Below are 25397 nucleotides of genomic sequence, written 5' to 3'. Positions count from 1 at the left end.
CTCGCAACATGAAAAGTACATTCGACTCGATGACTCGTGATTCAATTTCAACGCTCTGTTACTTTGCGTTAGAAAAAAAAAATCTCGCGTGGTTCGCCGACTAAATTAGCTGGATATTGGCGAGATATATCGGTAGGAATGCGATAAACAGAATGGGAGGTACAAGTAAGCGAGAGACAGAAAGAAAGAGAGGAAAGTACGAAATGAAACAGAGAACGATTACCAGACGTCGCGGCGTCGGCGATATAGTAATGGCTTTCTAGATATAGACACCATACGGGAGATGGGCCGCTTACACCCCTCCTGTGCGTTCAGGAGAGAAAAAAAGTCGAAATAAAAAAAATGACTTCATTAATTTTATTGGATATAATAATATATAATTTCATTAATTAACGTTTTATGGAATAATCCGCGATTAATCAAAGTAAAATGTATATATTTTTTCCAATTAATAATTTTTTTAATCAGTAGATATTAATTATACTAATATAATTAATTTAAATCAAATTTTGTAACAGGCCATCAACAATAAAATGAAGAAAGAGACAATGAACAGTATTTAACGCACGTGTCGATTAAATGAGCGTTGCGATAAAGCGATAAATTCTTCAAAGATTAATAAACTACCTTGATGAGCTACTAAATTAATCGCATTAAAACGTACTTACTTTGTTCTTTCGAGCTTCTGTCTCGCGGAAGTATCGGTACACCGTCGCTACACCGGGTAGGAAGAAGGAAGAGGCTAAACTGCCTCGCATTGACGTACGCATCCCTGGAGTCCCCGAAGGAGGGTTAGACTGCGCTCGGAATGCCGAGGGTCGTTACGGGGGAAACGAAACGAGGGGAGAATCCGTCGGAGAACGCGGAACGTGGAAATTGGACGTGCGCGCGTTTGCGTCAACCTTCCATTATATACCGATTCGCGATCGCGCGGTCGCCAATGGCCGAGAGGTACGCCAAATGACTGGACACGTCCGTCACCATCTGCTCGCTCGCAAAATAGGCAGGAGAGGGTGAGGAATGATTCATGCCCCGACCATAATTCGGGGCCGTTCGTATATCGCGTCGCGATTGGGAGGCACGCGTCATTTAAAATATTAACAAGTCGCAAATTTATTAAGTGTCTCAGAAGAATTAATGGACGGAGAAAGCTGTCAACGCGGAGTAAACGAACTAAATTCTCATTAATAATTTAATTAGATTTCAGATGTGTATCGTGTACTTCTATACTATACTCCGCACAACTTCCTAATTTTCAAAACATTAATCATTCTAAAGTAAAAAATTAGGTCGAATAGAAATTCTGTTACGGTAATTCTGCCTGCCGCAGATAACGCGGCAGATTACCTTTCATCGAATCATAACTGTGCTTTAAATTGCCGCGTTATTATTGCTATTGTTCTCGGCTTGCACTTCGCGCGCGGGCTGTAATCAGAACGATTGGGATCGCGGAGCAACAGCGTGATGTCGCAGAAACGATTGCCGATAGTACGATAAGTGGCGGTATTATAAAAAGGCATTAATTCATCGCGATTGCCATTGTTGCTCGACATCGTACAAAGGAACTTCCGAGAGGACCTAGGTCCCGCTTACGAGACGATGCGAGAGGCGCAACCCCAGAGAGAGTGTCAGGGCCGCATCGAAGGAAATCTCGATGGCCCTGGTAGTCTCTTTGCGGTTTTCTTTTTTTCGCCAAACAAAGTCATATTTGAGTATGCAGCATGAGTCACTTAGCTTTGGAGCATGAAATAAATTTTACAATTGTATTGCAGATAAAACGTATTAAAATATGGCTTCAGAGAACCTATTAATAATATTTTATCCGTGTTATTCAAGACTATATAATAAATATTTAATAATATTTTTGAAGAATTATTTTAGATAATAAAAGTAGCCATGATTCACGTTGTATATACGCGTGTCCAACTTCAAAATTGATAGTAATAGAGCGTCCATCATCTAATCTAGCCTTCAATTGATGAAATTAATAACGGGCTATAATATTATGCAGTATATCTTTCTTTAAACCTTTCAAAATAGAAAAATATTGACTATAATTAAAATTAAAAAAAATTAATCGCTTGAAAGTTGGTATATATTAATAGGATTTTAGAAACAGCTGCGAACTAAAATATTTCCGGGATATAAATTACGCTTGAAAAATTAGATGACAAACTCTAATTTTTCACTCTTAACGTCACGCGGAGTTCATTTCGCAACGGGGGAAATTTAATTCGAGATTTAGTCGCTGAGATCGTCGTAAGTCGGAAAGCTGCAATCAAATTATGGCCCTTCGCCAAATTCCTTTTCGACTTAATCCGCTCCTGACTCGAGTAGTATATTCCCAGCAACGAGCGCTTTGTTCCGCGTTCCCCTATTCGCAAACGCGGCACAGTTGCGGTAGCAGCCTAAGCAGCCCCATAATATTGTTCGCGTGATGAGCACGCGACATGTGCGACCCGTTACATGCTTGATTGCCTTATCTCTCGTTGCATACGTGGCACACGCGCGTCCGTCAAACGCGAAAAACAGTCTGCGATAAGTTTCTTTCGCGAGATGCGATCTTAGCGGAGATAACTCTCTCGGTCTCTTTTTTTCTTTCTATTTTCATCTCCCTCTCCTGATAAGAACTTGAAATAAATTTCACTTTGCCAGAAATAAGTTTTGTCGATTAAATATAGTAATTAGAGAGCCACTAATGTAAAAAAGGCACAAAGAAATAGTATAACGAATGGTTAATTTAATGATCTAGGATAACAATAACCATCCTCATTGGATTTTTAAATAAAACACTGATCTTATCAAAGAAATTAACTGGCTTTCTTAATGGCAGATAAAGTTGTCGTACAAATTAACTTTGATAAACTTGTATCTAAAGAAAATACTGATTGAAATCTATTAAATAATCTTTAAATCAACACAAAAGTGTTGTTGATTTTTTGATACGCGTATCGCGTGACGATCTTTGTATATTTATGTCGAGTTAAGAATATGTACAATGTGTATCCATTTATGAAGCCTTCTCGAGACGTCGCCTACGTGCCCCGGAATTCAAACGAGCGCGTCTAGGTGCAACCGATCGCAAAAATCTCAGAGAAAAGAGAAAAACGGTAAGGCACGAGATAAATGATTTCCCTCGGGATTATATCGAAGAAATGCGATATCGGGAAATCTCGTTTTATGCAACGACCGACGTAACGTTCGGCACCAGCGAAATAGATTCGGACGATAAACAGAGTTGTAACTCGAAATACGAGGTTTCTTCAAAAGTACTGTCCGTCAAAGACCTTCGACTCGCCGACGTAAATCGAGTGATTTTGCAACGGTCCTTTCGGAGAAAGTCTGAATTGAGTATATAGAACGAACGTGTAATTGCGACAGGCGATATACTCTCGCCGCATGGAAATCGATACAAAATGTGTCAAAGAATCTTTAGTTCGAACAAAACTGGGACACTTTGTACAATATTCAGGCGTAATATGGAACGCGTGCGTTACGTCTTGCAACGTCAAACGCATCGACTGATGCATACGACAAGAAAAATTACGCGACTGCTCTATTTGTTCGATATATACAGCAGGCGGTATTATAAATTGCTCTTCGTTTTACTCTCGCGTATAGACCGATTATTCGCGTTCATTTCTCGGTTTAGTTCCCGAACCCGACTTACGTAACATTGCGTGCGAGATTTCGTTCAAACAGACCGTAGTGTCGCATTACGTCGGTCTGCGAGACGCGGTTGCACGTTATGCGATTTGTCATTTAATTAATTTCGCAAAAACGCGCACGATTAGCCATTAATTCTACATTTGTGTGCGTGTTTCTACGTTTCTTATTAACATCAAGAAAAATTCAGGAATAAAAACGATAACGCAGCACCGGAAATGATATGGTCTGAAACGGATAAAAATACTTTAGAGACCTATTCTGCAAACGTTAACAATATCGTTATATGCGTGCTTTGTACAGCTTTTCTACAGCATATTATATCTATAGCGCACGTAATGATGTCGTTAACGTTTACAGAATAAGTCCCTCAATCACATACAACAATTCGTTTACTTATATTTATTGCACATTAGCGGAATAATATTTAATATGCAAGCAACTTTATAAAGGTGTACGCTTTTAACGAAAATCGCAAGCACATGACAGACGTAATTCGTCGATTGTTTCCGCAACAATGTGCAATTGTGGTAAAAACGTCAACTGCTCGTCGCTGCAATACACCGTTACGTCGCCTGGCATGGTGATTTCACCGTCGACAATGTGGTAATGTTCGGGGAAACACTGTGAAAGCGGAGACTTTTTGCGTCATCAGCATTTGACGCGACGACGGTGAGAGATCGGGTCGACAAAAATTTTCACGCACTAGAAAGAAAGTGGTCTAACATTACCGCGACGTGTGGGAACGCGTTACGTGACGAACGTTAAACGTTAAAGAGCCAGCTTAGTCATACTCGCTGCTCTCTCATAATTTAGCAATCCAACGAAATTATCTGCCTTAATACATTATTAGAAGAATTGGCGGAAAGAGACGATTCGACAATACTCTGATGACCTGGAATCTTTTAGCTTTATAAAAAGAAATTTAATCGAACCGAAAATTTAATACGTATACACTTTTTCCGCAATTCAGCGTTTACCGCGTGCAGTTAAAATGCGCTATTAACAGAAATTACGAGCGCTCCGTACGTGCGATTTGACCTTGCAACTTCGCACCCTCCCCCGTCGCGTTCCAACATCGTAAAAAGAGCGGCCACCTGTGCATCCCTTCCCACATTCCGAGCGTTCTAAACAAAGTGAGGGTTACGTTTGAAAGGTTCTTATACATGCGACACGCGACGCAAATTAATGAGGAAAAGAAAGAAACGTTTCTCATAGCACGACGCTATATTGTCATTTAGGCTATACTGTATCTTCAATAGCAATCTCATCAATATTCTTTGCGCGGCGGAAGCTCCGTGTTCCCGCATTTTCCGATTGTATATTTCGCATTATTAGCAATAATACTATACTTGCAATGATATATTTGCAAATTTATCGTTAATAAAGATAATAAACCACGCACGCTTTTATTTTAAATAGGATCTAATAGAAAGAATAAGAGAGGAGAATCAATTGATCTGAATAACACGTTCTATTTGAAAGAAATATAGGCAATATAAATTATACGATTTTATTCTGCCGCAACAGAAACATCTTAAATCAAATATTTAAAGCTGAAATTAATAAATAAAAATTTCTGAAATCGTAATGAATAAACTTTGCTCCGGAGATCAGCTAAGTTTGTCTTAGACTTTTTAAGACACCGTGTATTAATAACGCGTGTATTAATAACGTATTAATCAGCGTATATTTGTTTTCTATTGCGAGGCTATTGATTTTCCCAATCGTACTGACGTAAGCAGACGACTGCACTTTTTGCAATCGACAATCCTAATAATATAATATTTTCAAGTGAAAGGAAAGCGCGACGGTTGCATCCCAGTGAAATAAATTACAAGGAAGCACTCCTTGTCGGGTCAGAAGCGCCCTAATCAAAAGCCCAGTAGTTAAGGCAGCGCCCTGAGCTCGCGGGCTGTACCGAAAAAGTGGGGCAGAACGTCGACTCGCTCGAGCCAGAGGTGCATCCAGGAATATCAACCATGCTGAATTCTTAATACATACGATAATAAATAATAACATTTGTCGGTTCTTCAAGGGGATTTAAAATATTTTCCAGTATCCTTCAATTATTTCGTCATACGCGTCAAATAAAATTCACTCTCAACGCTCGTTACCGAACGTCGTATGTACATGTCTAATCGCGGATACTCGTTATTATAACAATCGAAAGACTAAGCTAAACCAGCGTAAATTAGTTTTTTCCGACATCCTGAGATATTTAAGCGTTTCGTCGTGGGAAAGGGATTCACAAAAACTGTGCGTCGAGCAATCCAAAATCAAATAAATTATTGTGAAAATATATATAATTCTCACTGTCTCAATTCTCGATGTCTGATGTTTCTGAGCGAATTCGCGACGCAATATTCGATATAATATTGGAGAACGCCGCTTTTGCCATCGCCCCGATCGATTGCGCACATACTCTTTGCTTCCTATCAGCATTCTATTGACATTATCGTTGACGCGCATCTACAAAGGGAGCCCCAAAACATTCTAGATCGATTGCCGCTACATGGATGAGGCCAAAATCCATTCCGGACGATGGTATTCGAAGATACCCCCCGAAACGCTGACCGATTTCGGGGCGCCAGACACCTGTCTGCCGACGCGGCGATCTCGATCGAGATTACCGAAAGAAACGCAAGAGAGAGCGACAGGGACAGGGCGAGGAAAGTGAAAACTGGCACGTACCTGCGTCCGAAACGACGACGATGTCGGCGCCGCGGAACAGCTGATCGACTCGCTCGGTGGGTGTCGGCCTCGCCTAACCTCTCCTCCCGGCGCCCTGCTGCTGCTGCTGCTGCTGCTGCTGCAGCTGCACTTTCTCACGCATCCGACGCACTCGCCGGGGACCGACGCGACGGGGGTTGAGCCTTCGACGACCACGATTCCGAGGCACGCACCGAGATCGTTCGTCCAACCGCGATCGTTTTTCCACTCGCGACTCGATTCCGGGACTCTGCGGATTACCGGCCTCCCGGGGCGACGGGAACGCGTATGTTACTCCGGGTTAATCCAATCCGGGATTCCCGACGGCCGGGAAGGGTACCAGAGCACTCCACTCGTCGCGTCGCATTGTAATACGTGATGAAAGCCGGAGAGTGACCACTTCGACGAACATGTATATTCGCACGCGGTATCTGATGGGTGTCTTCGGCGCGCGGTGGCGCGAATAGAATATCCGCGGCCAACTTCCGAGCGCAAAAAGGTACCGCGACGTCGTCGTCGGTTTGATTAACAACGACGCGCGTACCCGCGCGGCGGCGGCGGCGGCGGCGGCGGCGTCGCGACGCTGTGCTCGTTGCGGGAATACGTCGCTTCGGTAACGGTTATTGCTGCTCGTCGGCGAGTCGCGTGCCCGCGACGCAACGTCGCACCCGGCAGGTCCATTTTAACGACCGCACTCGCACTCGCGGCGTCGCGTCCTGCGTCGTGACGCGCAAATCACTCTCACTCTCGATTCGAACGAATTAACCGAACGCGCTGACTCACGCGACGTACCTCGCGGCAGGCGACCAGCAGCGCAGATCCCGGGGATGTCGGCCGCGCGGCATCCTCGCCGCGATCGGGGGGTTCGTGTTCCTCCTCGCTGTTCCTGCTCGCCGTATATTCACTGCCCTGAAGTCGGCCGCGACGCGCGCGCGACGATCGCGATGCGCTCGCGACCGAGGGGGAAATATCCCCGCAGCTCCGTCGATTAATCCGCACGGTGCACAGCGGAGTAAAGCTGGCCCCGCTCTATTTACCGTTCGCGCGAGAAGAAAGCGGGGGCGGCTGCCCGAAGCGGGCCGCTCGGACGAGCCGGACCGAGCGAGCACGAAGACGGGCGGACGCGGACGCGGACGCGGACGGACGGACGAACGGCTGTGTGCGCGCCCGAGCGCTCCCGCGTATACTCGACGTGACCGCGCGCGCGGTAAAGACGAGACTGAACTGACTGAAGGCGAAGGTGCCGCTCGGCGCGGAGCGCGGAGCACGTAGACGACGCGCGCATGCGCGCGCCCGTCGTCCCGCGCCTCGCTTCACGCCGCGGCCCGCGGCACCGCGCACCGAGAGCTATTCGCTGTCTGTCTGCAGGAATCTTTTTTTCCTTGCTTGTAAATAATCTATATTTCTTAATTCTTAACTGACGACGTGGAAGAAATCGACACATTGTTGACGGGATTTTTTTCAAAATTTCTACTGGTTTTTCATATCCATTTTGGATTAATGTTTTTGATTGCAATGCCGATTATACCTTTATTGATTAACTAAATTATTATTACTTCGCGAAATATACAAAAATCGAAGAAAACATGGACTACATCATTGATGAACAATTTTATAAAAGGAAAATTTCGGAAAGAATAAATATCTTATCGAATCTTTTCATTTAACAAAGTTTTGCGAAATCACGTATTTCGTCGATTTTATGTAATGTTCACGGTATATCGTGACTGTTTTACATAACGCTGTCAATATCCGTGCAATCTGTGGACGGAAATAATTTACAAATAAAAAGTATAAGAAATTATTTATGATAAAATCTAATTTAATTTTAATCAATATTCTCGTAATTATAAAATACTGATATATATCTTTTATATTTTTATTTAATATTTACAAAATTTAGAACATTTTCTAAAAATATGTTATAAATTACCTATATATATTTTTTAATAATTAAAAAATATCTTTTGAAGAGAAATTTAATTTTATTAAATTAAGATGTTAAATTTTGCCTGAATTTTAACATCCTAGTACGTATCTCTGGCATTCTTGGAATCCTGCTACTATTATTTCTACCTGTTCTAGTTTCCGTAATCTTATCCCTAACAACCCGAGTATTCCTAGTAGTCCTAACAGTGCTCTATATTATTTGATACAAATTCCGTTTTTCTGTTCTAAACATTTTATAAATTTGTATATATGCAAGTTCCCCTGTATCATTAAGTGATTACAATCGTTTATCGTAATTATATAACCTCGACCTATTTGCTGGTTGAATTACCGCGATTTTTATTTTGCGACGAGCTCTAATCGATGATTACATTCAGCGGGATAATTACGACCCGCGATCATCCGAGATTTGAAGGAATATGTATATTCTCTCTAATCTGAAAATGTATCTGCGATTCAATTTTGTTCGTGCCATGTTTTTCCGTTTCCATCTTTACATGATTTATATACAATTTTACTTTTAACATCTTTTTCCTCTCTAATTTTATAAGTATACTGTTTTTATATTACACGTAAAGAAATATAATAAATATACCTTATTCCCACTTTTATCGTTCGTGAGTTATAAACATTATGAGGAAAAAAAGATTTCTTTTTTTATAATTCTTTAAATCGTTCAACTGAACGAAAAAAAAAACCAGAATAGAGAGAGATTTAATAACAGGCAATGTATAAATAACAATTATTCACTTCAAGATGATTCTGTTGTTGCCCAATCCCACGTCTCCTCCCTCTTTTCAAGTTCCTCGGTTGGAGTCGTAACACTCGTAAAAATTCATTAATTACGATCACGCGCGAATTAGTTATCAAACACGTGATCAAAGAATACAGTTAATTAGGATCGTGCGATACTTTACACGGCACTCCCAAAAATATTAATCGTACACGATACGCAATTCCACGCGATACATCAGGATACATAAGGTACGATCAACCACTTTCCGTTTCGATAAATAGCCATTTTGTCTTCTCTCATATAGGTTGTTTTATTAATTTTTGAGGTAATCCTGCACGTTAATGTCGTTAATATTTATCAGTTTTCGTAAAAGGTGATCGTGTTTGGAGGAACAAAAGAAAAAACGCAAACACATGTGGAGCCGCGAGTCGCTACCTCGCGCGAATATTTATATCTTGTAAACAATGACACGCTCGCATCGCAAAGAACCGGTTTATCTCGTTGGGAAATCTTTAATACGTCGTAAAATTAGTTTACACCAAATATTCCACTAAGATTTTCGACTCAGTTGTCGATGCGAATGGATCAATATGTCACGGTCTTTCATTATCTCCTCTCGATTTAGCTGTCCGCTTATTATTTCACGCTCTACACATCAATTGGTTTCCGTTATCTGCATTGTTCGATTCAACGTGCTTCGTGTGTCGTCTTCTCGATCTCAATTGATAATAATTGATCGCATATCAACGAAAAGTTCAAAGCGCGTCACATATAGCCATACCTGCAATAAATATTTCTCAATTAACATGTGTGTATGTATATATAGACATTCTATATGTATACAAAACATTAAAATTAGAATCGTTGATGGAAAATAAATTGACATACGTTATCATTTTTTCTTATTTCGACAAAACTTAACGTAAATTCCAAAAGCAGAGCTTAATAATTTCTATAACTTAAAATAAGAAATTTTAAATCTGTTATTTTTACAACGTTAGTTCTAGTGTGTTAAAACTTTCTTAACCCTTCGCAGAACGTGTGTAATTTTGCTGCTTCCGTCGAACATATGTGGGTCTTTTAAGCCAGTTAAGATTTTCAAGCTGTAGTGCCATAAAAAATTTGAAAAAATTCAAGTATACTTTCGAAGGCTTTAAGAATCTATTTATACCGTTATATATTCCTGATTCTTGTTTGGGTTTTTTTATGAGTTCGTAAAGTTTCCGAAAAATTCGAAACTGAAATATCGAACGGGTCTTTAGCCCCACTTGTTCTGCGAAGGGTTAGAACAAAAATCGCGATCTCCGACCGTAATTGTTCGTTGTATTATCTTTCTGATTCAAACGATATTTTCACGTTTTCACGTTTGCAGTTGATACTTCCTTTCGATTTATTACGCATAAATATTGTATAATTTCTCTCTTTCTCAAAGATTAAAGTTTTTCCACTCTGGGAAGGTGTCGTTTATCATAAATTTCTTTCACCAGATAAGACAATGAACAAAGAGTATCATCTTAACCCTATTCGCTCCAACGTTTTTTCCGCCCTTTTATTCCTCCAACCATGCACTTTCGAGTCTTACGTGTTTTTCAAAATGTTAATAGCTTTGAAAAATTCTCTAAAAATTATTATAATATCTTTGTGCCTTCGACTAAAAATCAATGTAAAGAAAATTTGGAAATCATTTATTTAAATATTTTTTTACAACAATTATATGTTGACAAACACGCGTTACGACTCGTTTTACTTAAAAAATCATAACTCACGAACAAATTGACGACGAAGCTTAATGAACCAAAACGCAAATTAAAGCTAAAAGTAGTGCAAATGAGAAAAAAAATATGAGATATATTAATTAAATAAAAATACTTAATTTCGTCGCCGCAAATTTGGTATACGTTTTAAATGGTATAGAAGGACTTTAAGGACTTAAAGAATACTAGAAAAAGAATTTCTGAATAAGAAAAGGCGACGTTGAAGTGTGACAGATATTTTTTATGTAAAAAAATTAATTTTTATAATCGTAGATCCTCCCCACCTCTTCCACCTGCCCCTACCTCTGTGGAATGTTAAATTTTTTTTAACGACAAAAATATTTTAAATACGCTTAAATTATACACAAAAATACATTTTTATCGAAAAAAAATGCTCTACCTTTCACACAACACTGACGTAATCCTCCAACCATGCACTTTCGTGTCCCTCCGAGATTTTGATTGTTCGCCGTTTCGAGAGTAAATGAGCTAGGACTTTGAAATTGTTACCTGAGGTTCCCAGCCACGATAACTTTTTTCCGGCGTGGAGGGGATTCTCCCACGATCATTTGTTTTCCGGAACAAACGACTATTAGAAATTCGTGGGACACGAAAGGCATGGTTGGAGCGAATAGGGTTAAAGTGATGCAATATCTTCGTGAGACTGTTATGATAAAGGCCTGAAAACGATGGGTGCTCCATCACGATAATGCGCCCGTATATATACCATTGCTAATCCGAGACTTTTTAGCTAAACGGATAACGAAGATTACGATCGTTCCCGCGTATTCCCTCATTTTGCGAGTGTATGAAGTTAGCCCCCCTTTTTTGAAATTCATATTTTTGAAAGTTGTTCCAGGTTGTTCTGACTTTGTACTACATTGTTCCAAAACGATATTCCTTAATTCCAAACAGTTTTTTAATAAAATAAAAAAAACGATTTTTTTGGCTGGCCCCCCTTTTTTCGAAAATCGAAATTTTTTTTATCGCTACAGATTGTTCTAGTTGTTCCAAATATTGTTCCAAAAGGACAGATCCTTAAATCAAACCGAAAATCCAGAAGATAAAAAAACCTATTTTCCGTTGGCCCCCCTTTTTCAAAAATCGAAAATTTTTTTATCGCTACAGATTGTTCTAGTTGTTCCAAACATTGTTCCAAAGTATTAATTCGATTAGTTAAAAAAACTTTAAGAGATATTGAAAAAAGAAAAAATTTTAAAATAACAGTTTTTAGCCATTTATTCGTAAACAAAATGATTTACAAAACTGTCGATCTAGAATATATTTCAAACCGCTTAGAACAACTCAGAACGAAATTTTTAAGCCCAAAACAAGAACCTAAAGGGTACTTTACTCTTCATCGGAAATATTATTTTTTGATTTTCTTCGTTAAAAATCTTGTTCCAGGCTTCCCGCTTTAAAACTATCGCGTTCTCCACTGGAACAACTGAGAACAAAATTTTTAAGACCAAAACAAGAACCTAAAGGGTACTTTACTCTTCATCAGAAATATTATTTTTTTGATTTTCTTCGTTAAAAATCTTGTTCCAGGCTTCCCGCTTTAAAACTATCGTGTTCTCCACTGGAGCAACTCAGAACAAAATTTTTAAGACCAGAACAAGAGCCTAAAGGGTACTTTACTCTTCATCGGAAATATTATTTTTTAATTTTCTTTGTTAAAAATCTTGTTCCTAGCTTCCCGCTTTAAAACTATCGTGTTCTCCACTCGAAAAACTCAGAACAAAATTTTTGAGACCAGAACAAGAACCTAAAGGGTACTTTACTCTTCATCGAAAATATTATTTTTTAATTTTTTTTGTTAAAAATCTTGTTCCAGGCTTCCCGCTTTAAAACTATCGTGTTCTCCACTGGAACAACTCAGAACGATATTTTTAAGCCCAAAACAAAAACCTAAAAGGTACTTTACTCTTCATCGGAAATATTATTTTTTGATTTTCTTGGTTAAAAATCTTGTTTCAGGCTTTCCGTTTTAAAACTATCGTGTTCTCCACTGGAACAACTCAGAACAAAATTTTTGAGACCAGGACAAGAACCTAAAGGGTACTTTACAAGATTTTTACCGAAGAAAATCGAAAAATAATATTTCCGATGAAGAGTAAAGTACCCTTTAGGCTCTTGTTCTGGTCTCAAAAATTTTGTTCAGAGTTCTTCCAGTGGAGAACACGATAGTTTTAAAGCGGGAAGCTAGGAACAAAATTTTTACCGAAGAAAATCGAAAAATAATATTTTTGATGAAGAGTAAAGTACCCTTTAGGCTCTTGTTCTGGTCTTAAAAATTTTGTCCTGAGTTGTTCCAGTGGAGAACACAATAGTTTTAAAGCGGGAAGCTAAGAACAAGATTGTTAACGAAGAAAATTAAAAAATAATATTTTCGATGAAGAGTAAAGTACCCTTTAGGCTCTTGTTCTGGTTTCAAAAATTTTGTTCTCAGTTCTTCCAGTGGAGAACACGATAGTTTTAAAGCGGGAAGCTAAGAACAAGATTGTTAACGAAGAAAATTAAAAAATAATATTTTCGATGAAGAGTAAAGTACCCTTTAGGCTCTTGTTCTGGTCTTAAAAATTTTGTTCTGAGTTACTCCAGTGGAGAACACGATAGTTTTAAAGCGGGAAGCCTGGAACAAGATTTTTAACAAAAAAAATTAAAAAATAATATTTTCGATGAAGAGTAAAGTACCCTTTAGGTTCTTGTTCTGGTCTCAAAAATTTTGTTCTGAGTTTTTCTAGTGGAGAACACGATAGTTTTAAAGCGGGAAGCCTGGAACAAGATTTTTACCGAGGAAAATCGAAAAATAATATTTTCGATGAAGAGTAAAGTACCCTTTAGGCTCTTGTTCTGGTCTTAAAAATTTTGTTCTGAGTTGTTCCAGTGGAGGACACGATAGTTTTAAAGCGGGAAGCCTGGAACAAGATTTTTAACGAAAAAAATCAAAAAATAATATTTCCGATGAAGAGTAAAGTACCCTTTAGGTTCTTGTTTTGGTCTTAAAAATTTTGTTCTCAGTTGTTCCAGTGGAGAACGCGATAGTTTTAAAGCGGGAAGCCTGGAACAAGATTTTTAACGAAGAAAATCAAAAAATAATATTTCCGATGAAGAGTAAAGTACCCTTTAGGTTCTTGTTTTGGGCTTAAAAATTTCGTTCTGAGTTGTTCTAAGCGGTTTGAAATATATTCTAGATCGACAGTTTTGTAAATCATTTTGTTTACGAATAAATGGCTAATAACTGTTATTTTAAAATTTTTTCTGTTTTCAATATCTCTTAAAGTTTTTTTAACTAATCGAATTAATACTTTGGAACAATGTTTGGAACAACTAGAACAATCTGTAGCGATAAAAAAATTTTCGATTTTTGAAAAAAGGGGGGCCAACGGAAAATAGTTTTTTTTATTTTCTGGATTTTTGGTTTGATTTAAGGATCTGTCCTTTTGGAACAATATTTGGAATAACTAGAACAATCTGTAGCGATAAAAAAAATTTCGATTTTCGAAAAAAGGGGGGCCAGCCAAAAAAATCGTTTTTTTTATTTTATTAAAAAACTGTTTGGAATTAAGGAATATCGTTTTGGAACAATGTAGTACAAAGTCAGAACAACCTGGAACAACTTTCAAAAATATGAATTTCAAAAAAAGGGGGGCTAACTTCATACACTCTCATTTTGCACCGGTAGACTTTTTTGTCTTTTAAAATAAAATCGAAGGTTGAAAAACGGTCGCTTATTGCAGTCACGTATTGCAGTCAATCTGTCATTATATTCTATTATATTTCTGCTGGCGTTCCGTCGACAAAATTTGCAGCCGACGCTTTCAAAATTTCTCGATTCGATTACAAAGGAAGCGTTTCAGAAATAATTCCAGTACTCTGATACTGTAATTCTTAACGATCGACAGTGTTTGTTACCGTTTTATTTATGCTATGTTTAAAACCACATGTGCAATTTATTATTTCTTCGAAGTTGTTCCACTTTTACCAGTTCGCCGTTAATCATCATCATCACTCCTTCGCTCTCTGTGATAAGTTATCACATTTATATAAAACACTCATATATATATATATATATATATATATATATATATATATAATTTATAGAGTAAAGAGATGCTCAGGTATACTATATGGCAAAAAAGCTGCGCAACGATAATATAACGATAATATAACGATACTGTCGTTGGAATTACAGAATAGGGCTACAGGGAAACGTGGAAAAACGCGGTAGCGACGATGCATACAGAGTGGAGGAAAAGTACTTCGAAGACGACAATGAATAGTTCATAGATGAGCCGGGAAACTTTTTATTCGAAAAGTTCGGGAATTGTCTGGGCAGACCTGATATTCCGAAAAACCTCGCACGCGTGTCTACGTATTCATAGCATGCGTAACGTGATCTATAAGTTTTCGGTACTGTTAAAATATTTCGGAACACACCATTGATCAATGATCATGAAAGCGTCTGGCATACGAGATATATATCGGGTCTGTGTTTTCTATTGTTGAACTGACTATTGCTGCAGTAGTTCAGAGATTATCTTTTTTACTCCACATTGGAAGAGAAAAGATAAACTCCGAACTAAGTAGTGCAGCCAGTTCAGCGCGCAATAGAAAACAGATCCATTTTTTCGCGAGTGAGAGAGCGACAATAACACAACAGCTGGCACGTCCAAACGCTCGGCCGTTGTTTTTTTTTTTTTTTACGCGTAGGGTTCCGCGCGTTCCGCGCCGCACCGCGCGCCGGGCACGTAAACAAGGTCGTCGGTCGTCGCACAGTTATCAAGTTATCATTCGCGCGTCGAGCGTCGAATGAACAGGTAGTGTGGCACGGGCCGCTCCTATCATTTCGTTATTATTCTTCGAAATGCGATCGTTCTCGAGCGAAAAATTATTTTCGATCCGTGCGATGGCTTTAATGAGCTCGTTTGGAACAACGTCTGTTTAACCGTCGCGTGGTTTATTCGAATTATTCGTTATTATTGCAAATCGAAATGACAGGGAATTAGAGTTTCAAATTCAAAGTATCGTATCGTATACACAGGTGGCAATTCTTTTCTTTATATACATATATCAAAATAACGCTGATTGTTATAGCGTTAGAGTGCTGGTCTACAACCTTGCTTTTAGACGGTATTTAAGCTCTAAGCCGTAAGACATTGACCAATCACAGTCGAGTATTTTCCTCATATTCCAACGTGATTGTTCAATTTCTTAAATGCTCTTTAAAGCAAGGTTGTAGACCAGCACTAAGGAAAAGCCGTCTTCGGATAAGATGTATTTTTTGAGAAAACTGGTTCGGAATCGTCAAGCGTTTAAGGTATTCCTTTCATGACACCAAAGTCTTAAGAATTGACTAATTTTTTGGTACGAGAAAGTTAAAATGCATATCTTTACGCCAGAAGAAAATTAAACCACATTGTACCGAGCATATAAAGAAGAATTATGACTTTGAAAATTTGATATTTTATATGTGACGTTATCGAAAAAGTCTATTTTCCACATTTCAATGTAATAATTTGTTTATCAAATATCTTAAAATATTAAATATTAAGCTGCGCTATATATAAATATTCGCTAAACTCTATACTTTCGATAGTGCCGATAAAAATACAGTCACCGAATATTGAAACAAAATATTTATGTTAAAAGTTGACTTGAAATGTGGTTTATAAATTATTTGGCAACGCTGCAAGCTGTGCGCTCATATGTCGCACTTCAGTTCATCACGTACGGTTTATTATCAACTTTTATTTTCACAACGTGTCCCTTATTGTTGCCCACGTTACTCCTCACTTTATGTTTCTTATCACTCATTATTATTATAAAATCTCTCTTTGATAAAAAGAAAATGTCACGATATTCTTTGATTAATGAGCGTGACACTTACATTGACACTTTTGTCATCAACTTCACACATTTTACACGCGGCGCGGCGCCCTGAAAAGCGCAGCGTTGCCATATTGTTCTGACAGTAAAATTTACCGAAAAATGAAAAACTTCCAAATACACATAATATTTTTGCTTTTTTCTTATACGTAAACATAATAATCACGTATAACTTGATTTTATTAAGCGCCTACAAAATACGCACCTCCGTAAAAGGAATACCTTAATCGTAAAGATTATTTCACGCTCGCGCTCTTATTTATAATCCGATCGTAATCGACGGTTTTCTTGTATGCACGTGAATTGGCGCCGATAGTGCCAACGTGCTACAGTTTGCTTCTATTTGAAATATTTTTCAGTATGGCTGTACGACGTACGACGTACAGTAGGTATAAGACGTACTTATACGTACATACGTCGTCGTACGCGACGCGTCTCGATTCTCGATCCGCGCGGGATCATTCACCGCGTCTGGGTAAGATATATCACCGATAAAATATATATATCCTGCGCCTTTCACGGCGCGCAGAATTTGAGGAAACCTCGAAGTAATTCGGCTCCTGAACAAGCTTGTAAAAAATCAAGTGTCTCGACAACGCCCGACTGTCGCTCGGTCGACGTAAGCTGACTTCTCGAAGATAACTTTTCTTCTTTACTAAAAGATCAGGGACGATAGACATAGACGTGTTTCGGAAAAAGACGATCGTCACGCGAGTCGTGAGACGAAGGAGCGATGAAAAAGATGTAGGGGGGATGGGGGGGGATGATCGAGAAGTCCGAGTCCGCGAACGCATTGAACTTTTGGCTCGCGAGGGAAATCGCCTCGCGATCGCGTTGAAGTTAGCTCGATCGCGCGCGGCACCCCTGGCATTACCGCGCTTCGAGAATCGCAGGCAGTGCAGGCACTTCGAGTTGCAGTGCTCCGAGAAGCTTCGTTAAGTACGGACGACGTTGACGCGCTACTCGAGTCTATAATATCCTCCCGCGCGTGAAATCTATTCCGTATATACAGTTGACGAATATCGCGAGGCAGGAACGGTGCGTCGAACGGCGAGAGTCGCGCTCGCCAAGACGGCGATCGAACGATCCTCGGTAACGTCGCGACGCCCGGTTAATCGTCGATTCGCCGAATCCGAGGCGTCGCCGGTAACGGCCGCCCGGCACAACGTCGTTTTTTTCTCTCCAATCGGCGAGGTTTGTCGACGCCGCTCCGCGCACCTAACCGTCCGCGACGTTTCAGCGACGAACATATGGCTCGTATACGCTGCTGCGGCCCGAACTCATTCGCCCGAAGCGTTCGCGAGAAGCAGCGATATCGGAAAGTGCTGTAAAAAAAAACGCCAAGTGTCTTCGCGCAAAGTGCGAGGTGTCCCGTAGTTTTTTTTTTGGTGCCGCCATCTTGTCGCGTTCGCGTTCATGCGATCTCGAGAAGGCGAGATTCCTCGGACTCCGCGATTTTACGTGCGTCGCTCGACCAGCACAGCTTTTGTGGGAAGGATTCGAGCGAGGTATACGGTATACTTACCCCGCAAAAATTGCGCGAGTGACGCACGAAAGGTGCGACACCGGGAACATTCGCGGGTGATACGTGACAATTGTGCCGTCGCGTCGGAGGAAGATATCGCGCGAGCGATATATTAAGTGACGGGTGCAGTGGCAAAAAAAAATTCACGACTTTTTTTTTTTATAGTGTTTGGGACTTGGACTAATCTTATCATCTTGCGTCTCCAACTGACTGCTCCGGTTTTCGACACAAATCTTTTAGCATCTTTTCCTTGCACTTTCTCCTCAAAATTCGCGAGTGTTGAGCGACAAGTTCCAAGTTCGTCGTCGGACCAGTGGGATTACTTATCGGCGAGTTCTCCCGATGCCCAAATCGACCTGGATTGTCGCGTCTTCGCGTCGCCAGCGGCCGGTGAGTCGCACGTTCAATGAAATGATTTTGTAATCGTTTCATTTGCAGATGATACGCTGATAGCTGCTGGATCATCCCACAAGTAATGCGGTTTTTTAGAGAAATTTTTGAAATGGGATAAAAAGTTCGACTATTTTTATTTTTCAATCCAAAATATATTTTCCATCATTATTTACAGCTTGCCGCTTGCAGTTCCTTCCTATCTCAATATTAAATTTTCAATTTCCTGACAACCGTCTTTCAGTTTTGTGAGCTAAAGAATAAATCAAGTTCCCCCCTTTATGCCGCATTATTTATGGGATGGCCCAATACTTTAATCTTTAATCGCCTGTCGTGCCTGGAGATTGCGTGGATTTTCAAGATCTGTTCTTATGTGTTGCACGAGTTTGTTGCGATTATTATATGCCGAAAGGATAAATATATATAAATGCGTCGAGATTAGGTGTTATTAGCTGCGGAATAAATAATTGCGACATATACATATTAATACATTGACACGTTGTGTATGAATAACATTTTCATGAAAAACTCGTAGGAAGCTAAATATTAAATTTTCATGAAAACCTGCCGAGAAGCCAAGCACGTTTCTTTTCACAATCGTGTGTTTTTGTCATAAAACGTCATTTTAGGATAAAATAATATTGTTGAAATATTTGACATTTGATAAATAAAATAATGATTGAACGCTCCCGCATAAAAACACGAAAAGACTGATAGAGATATGCGAATGACAAGACTGTTAACGTATTAATAGAGCAAACGCTCAATTCGAAGTGAATATCGTTGAATTAGCTCGAGTCAAATTTTAATTTCAATTTTGAATACAGAAAGTAGTAGTAAGATATAATAATACGTTATAGGGGCAGGAAAGTATTAATTTAGCGTGAGATCAGCGACAAACTTATGCGAGAATGTTAGGAAGAGACTTTTGATTCTGAGACTTTTCGATCGTATGCATACATTCGACTTTCAGAATCGCGTATGAACGGTTGCTCTCAATTGCGCGCCACTAATAGCCGGCTATTTAGTCCGACAACGTTACCCGGCGAGAAAATAATAAACGTCACACTTTGATTTTCTTACCTTACCTTACCCTACAAAACTTCCCTCTGTAGATCCCCTAAAATCTCGTTCATCCCTTTTATAAAAAAAACCCTTTTTAATTTTGAAAGAAATATGTGCTTTTAAAGGAATATATGTGTTTAGAGAAAGACGACACAGAGATATTTGCTCGGAGTCCAATAATTTATTCATTTCCACATAGAAGATATTTCATATAAATAGTTGTACTGTCAGAAAATTTATGGCGACCAAGTTGCGTAAGTTTTATTTTTAAAAAGAAGTTTGCTTGTGATCAGAGAGATGAAAAACATATCATAGAAAGATGGTTGGACTTGGACTCCAAGTTTATTATTTGCATAAAAATATTTCATATTACTTAATCGTAGTATCATCGGAGTTTGTGGTGTTCTTTAAAATGCTTTTAAATCATGAATCAACGGCATATATATGTATATTTCTATGTACAATTTAAGAAAAATATGACATTTTGAAAGTATTGCTATTTCATCCACATTAGGCACAATAAATACCAATCTATTGCTGTTGATAAAGGGAGAGTTAAATTTATATTACACAATGATTTCTCAGATGTTAGTAGAATAAGACAACGTGAGTTTCTTATTACGCAATAGAATATTATATTAAAATATAAATGCTGAATCTACAACAGAGTTACGTGTTTGCTTTATGTATATAAATATCTTACATGTTTAACTTTTACCGACTGTACAGCAATCATTCGAAAAGTTGTTACGCTTGAATACTTTGAAAAAATTTTTCTACGCGACGCGCACACACCCGCACGCACCTTGCGCCTCCAAATGCAATTCTCGATTATTCAGTTAATATTTTCGCTTCGAGCGCGCTCGACAAGTAATAAATGCGGATAAAAATTTCCAAGAGAACGAGAACTACAGTTCCCGATGTAGCTTGCGACTCGGCATGTTGTACATAAATTTTCTTATCGTTAAAGAAAAGACGGTTATTGACAATAATATCCTATATGGGATCTAGGATCGAAAAGCGCGAAGGGCGTGCGAGAAATTTCGAATGTTATCTAAAATTCCGTGTCGGGGGATACGCGATCAACTTTCTTAGAGATGAATCCTCACTACTGCTCGTCCTTGTCCTTCGCGCCGTGCTTCAGGATTCGAGTGAACTCCAGATAGTCAAACATGGAGCCTTTGATCGGCGCCTCGCGGTACATTTCGTCTACATCGTCGTCCGTGAATCTAAAGAAAAAAGTGAATCGGTTTTACATCATCCTGCAGGAACTCCAATTGATTTCGTTGGCTTAATAATGAACCATGCTATTATATATTGTTATATATTACACTTGTTTATTAATATCATTAACGAATTAGCAATTATCAAAATGAATAGAAGTAACTGCACGCGTAAAAATGTGTATGAACCATGCACGCGAAATATATCGATCAATAATTATATATTATTATTATCTATGATTATACAATAATTATTATCCATAATTTTTCAATTATTGTCTTATCTTTCTAATTTTGAGAGCAAAATTTATGTTCTAAGAAACTAAATATTATTCGTAAATATTTCTTTATCACAATAATGTAATAAATCGCAATAGTTTTCGTGGTCTTAGTACAATTTTGATAATATGACGTGCGATAAAATGAAATTACCTATCACCCATTGTCGTAAGCAGTTCGCGAAGGCGCTCCTCGTTTATATGGCCGGTATTTTCCTCGTCGAAACAACCGAAGGCATTCTTGATCACGTCTTCAGGGTCAGTCCCTTGTAGTCTCTCTCCAAACAGCGTCAGGAACATCGTGAAATTGATAGGTCCAGGTGCTTCGTTCATCATCGCCTCTAAATACTCGTCGGTAGGGTTCTTGCCTGTAAAAGATGATTTACTTTCGTTTATGTTCTAGACAAATTTAATCTCAATTTAAAAGGCAACATAGAATCGTCGCTTGTACAAATAGCTTGCGCGGATACATCTTTAAATCTTTTTTTTTTACATCTCTCCCCAAAGAGAACTTTTACTCACCCAGAGAGGCCAGCATGTCATGTAAATCCTCCTTGTCGATGAATCCGTCGTGATTCTGGTCGATCATGTTAAAAGCTTCTTTGAACTCGGCGATTTGCGCCTGGTCGAACATCGCGAAAACGTTGGAAGTCGCGCGCTGAGCGCGCTTCTTCGTGGTGGCACGGCGACCGGCAGTTTTGCGGGAAGACATCTTCGACAATCTCGTTTGCACCTACTGCAAAATTCAGACGTTAGTAACACGTTCCTGGCGTGTCTTACAAATTAAACGATATTTCTCTCCTTTAGAGAGCTACGAATGGAACGTTTATTCGCTATTCGCTCCGTGCGTTTCAGCGCCATTTACCGCTATCGCCATGCAATAAAAGTGGAAACAACGATGAGATATGTTTATTATTATATGTTGATTATTACCAAAGCTTCTTGTGCAATAGATGCAGTGTAATTTTTTTACATTTTACTGTTAATAATTTCAATAAGTAAAAATTGCTATACGCGCATAATCTATGATTGTTACTATATAATTGGAGGTTGACTGCACAGCGGTATTTATGTCACTTTAGTTACTGGAACTCCTATTTTTTATATCAGAAAACAATAAATAATAACTACTGTTAATTAAATATTGCTTTAAAAAATGTCAGTAATAAAAAGTAAACGCACAGAGCGAATAGTTTATATACGCTCCGAAAATTTTAATTGCAGTCGCTTGTTGACGTGAAATGTCGATCGCAATTTTGAATGCAAAATAATTTAGAGTATTGGCGTATCTTCTCATTAATATTATCAGTGAATCTTTTTGTTTGTAATCGTGATATATTTGAATGTGCGAGACACGTCATTTAGAAAGATTCTCTCGAGATATTTCATTAGATAAATTAAAAATCGCGTTTTTCTCTTGAAATTCGCAAATATCGACATTTTATCGGCGAATCTAGAATTGTATATTTTCGGACCGTACTAATGAATTACGATCTGACAGTATCGTCCGATATATAATACGTTCTCGAAACAATGCCCGACGCGACTTATTCGCGGACGATATATTCCGCGGCTTGTTTGCTGAAAAAATAAACCGCAATCTTTCCTTTTTCACGCCCGTATAAATTCACCGTCGGATTTTAGCGAAACAAAGACGCGTCCTTTTTAAATTAAAACGAACATCGCGACAGGACGGTCCCGGGTTGCCAAGTCGCCATCGGCGTTTATTTTCGGATAATCAATTCGCGATATCCCGACGCGACCGAAAAGGGACGGGGCAAAAATAATTACTTAGACGAAGGCGCGACTAAGAGGGTCGTTATTCTCCGCGTGTTCTTAAATGGCTTTTACACGTTGACTTTGTCTCGTCGCTAATGTAGCTTCTATCAGTCACAAACTGTCCAGTTGGGGTAAATTTGCTCGTCTAAAAATATATATACGCTTGAGAAGACCGACAGGAGGGAGCCTGATGAAAAGAGTCGTATTACACATAAATTCGACTCCGGTCTCTTTAAAACGCTTATATCTCATATTACACGCAATACATTTTTTGCAATAAATATTTATTATAAAATGTCTTCGCATATCAAAATATTTCGTCTTGTTAGATTAGAATAAAGAAGGTTTACTGTATTTGAAAATGCGTGTAGTTTCTTTTGCACGTGCTTCCACGAATTTTGCAGACTTTACTTAAGTACTCGTGCACGCGCTTACTCATCTTTCCCTCGAATCGCGTCCTACTTTTCCCCGTCTCTCTCGCGCCAGTGCTGTCGCGGTCAGCATCGACTTTTGGCGCATCGCGGATTGGAATAAATTTAATCCAATATTCGTAATAAAACGTGTGTCCAGGAAATTTTTTTCGATAATATTTTCAACGACGTATCAAGAAGCCTAGCACGATCGGTCCCGATTCTGAGGGTCGATCGTGCATCTTGAAACGAGGTGAAAATTACAAAAGTGAACAGATTCAGGAACTAGATTTCGATAAACGAAATCCGTATAGGTGCGCTAGAATTTTCTCACTTTTGTAATTTTCACCTCGTTTCAAGATACACAATCGACCCCCTGCGTTGCGCCCACTGTGTCCCCCGCTATCTACGGCACTGCGCCCGTCTGTTTATGCACGCTTCCTCGCGCATCTCTCTCCGATTGCGGCGATCGCGCGTCGTTGGCGCATATATAACCTGGCCAAGAAATATTTCGCTCGCAACTCGACCCGATTATTGGGGAATAACGATCCTCGGTCTTTCGAGCCAAACGAGATGTGGATTGTGGAAAGCGTGATCTAACAATGGCGGCTCTTTCAGGAACGAGATTCCTTGTCAAACGTGTCGTGTTTCCGCACAATCCGGGGAACGAAATACGTTCGTTCGATTCGATTACTCGCGTTTTGAACGAGAGACGGGGAACGTACTTACCAGTGGAGAACGGCGAACGAGACGAGAAACGGGGCTGGGAGGCAAGAACGGATCTCAGCTTCACGATGCAAACTGTGAATCACGTTACGCGTCACTCGGTGGTCATTCACCACACCCGGCCAGCCAGCACCATCTGCTGGCAGGCGCCGCAGCCGCAGGCGGGAGAACGGAGTTGTGAGCCCGGTGAGCCGCGAAAGTCGTGGAGCGAGAAAAATTCAGGCCATCGGTCAGGATCGTGTTCCAATCCTTCGCGCGTGGGGTATTCGTGAACAGGTTGTTCTGTCATCCGCTGGCGAATCATTCGAGGCCTTTTGAGTCGCTCCTCCGTTGACGAACACATAGAAAAAAGTAGCTTTTGCATTACACACAATCGGAAAAAAAAAGAAAGACTGAAAACCTGATTTTTCATCTGAAAATTTTAAAATTGAATTTCTGGATGGAATTTTAATTTAATTAGAGTTTCTTAAAAGCGCACAGAGATATTTTACATTGCCAAAATATTGTGGCGACTAGCAAAACACGATAATGTGATTATAAGAAATAATATAAATTTTTATAGATCGTAAAAAAATATTTGCGACATAGCGATAGCTTGCGTATATCAATTATTATGGAACATACTTATATAGCTTAGACATTTTTTGGCCGTGAGCTGTGAGTTATTACAGCCCTGAACCGAGAATCTCTTCCGTACATGGATTAACGTATCTTGTACCGACTCGCAACCATATAAGGGCATGAGCGAGACTGATACATATGTCGTTCTTTTATTTTTATTTTATCTTTCGTGATGGTGGAAACAATCTCGGTCCTGCTAATTCTGTTCCCGTAATTAGAATCGTAATTGGAATAACAGCTTTGAAGATGCCAGCATTACGATTTTATTTGCATGAAAAATTGCTACGACACTTTAATCGCATAGATATAGACATGAAATACACTTGCCATTTATCGGGTCAACAATCTCGTTGATATTTGGCGTACATACACCTCGGGGAGATTTATAAACGTCTTAGCAATGGCCTGAGCTTGCCTTGTCCGCGATCCAAGATTTGGCGCCAACACTTGGATGGTGTCCTCGATCGAGTTGAAATCGTATCGATTATGTAGACTGCATTCCGATATTTACTGTCAGTAACTGTCAGTACTGAAAATCTATAGTATACAGACGTGACATAAAATATAGAAAAATATAGATTTTCAATACTGACAGTGAATATCGGAATGCAGCCATAGTAACATTGCTACAGTTATTCACCACGTTGTACATGCAACTTATTGTATATAG

The 25397-nt window shown here is 39.3% G+C and overlaps 2 protein-coding genes and 1 long non-coding RNA gene across 7 annotated transcripts in view; 1 reads left to right on the top strand and 2 right to left on the bottom strand.

The window, feature by feature from the left end:
* Positions 1-7584, bottom strand: part of LOC143893236 (uncharacterized) — a 70693-nt gene extending 63109 nt beyond the window's left edge. For 2 of the 3 annotated variants that reach the window (XM_077398395.1, XM_077398394.1), the window contains exon 1: positions 6361-7576. The gene's annotated coding sequence lies outside the window, so the exon portion shown is untranslated. Of the gene's footprint in view, positions 1-6360 lie in introns of all 3 variants that reach the window. The other variant, XM_077398398.1, reaches the window with a different exon arrangement.
* A 10075-nt stretch (positions 7585-17659) lies between these two features.
* Positions 17660-25397, top strand: part of LOC143893228 (uncharacterized) — an 83306-nt gene continuing 75568 nt past the window's right edge. Inside the window, exons 1-2 of one of the 2 annotated variants that reach the window (XR_013255741.1) lie at positions 17660-18218; positions 18401-18625. This is a non-coding gene — a long non-coding RNA (uncharacterized LOC143893228). Of the gene's footprint in view, positions 18626-25397 lie in introns of both variants that reach the window. The other variant, XR_013255740.1, reaches the window with a different exon arrangement.
* On the bottom strand, positions 20114-24268 carry Sqh (myosin regulatory light chain sqh). Of its 2 annotated transcripts, none has more exons than XM_077398373.1 (4): positions 24110-24268; positions 21714-21927; positions 21346-21559; positions 20114-20919 (listed from the first exon to the last, which is right to left on the bottom strand). In XM_077398373.1, exons 2-4 carry the CDS (start codon positions 21901-21903, stop codon positions 20799-20801), a joined length of 525 nt encoding a protein of 174 aa, XP_077254499.1. In that variant the 5' UTR covers positions 21904-21927; positions 24110-24268; the 3' UTR covers positions 20114-20798. The 2 variants fall into 2 exon arrangements, with proteins under 2 accessions (XP_077254499.1, XP_077254500.1); XM_077398374.1 differs by lacking the exon at positions 24110-24268 and adding an exon at positions 23390-24069.

This window comes from Temnothorax americanus, unplaced genomic scaffold, assembly GCF_048541705.1.
Source record: "Temnothorax americanus isolate GAGA-0224 unplaced genomic scaffold, ASM4854170v1 Scaffold12, whole genome shotgun sequence".
NCBI lineage: Eukaryota > Metazoa > Arthropoda > Insecta > Hymenoptera > Formicidae > Temnothorax > Temnothorax americanus.
The sequence above is the reverse complement of the archived record's forward strand: the minus strand, read 5'-3'. Positions and strand labels throughout refer to the sequence as shown.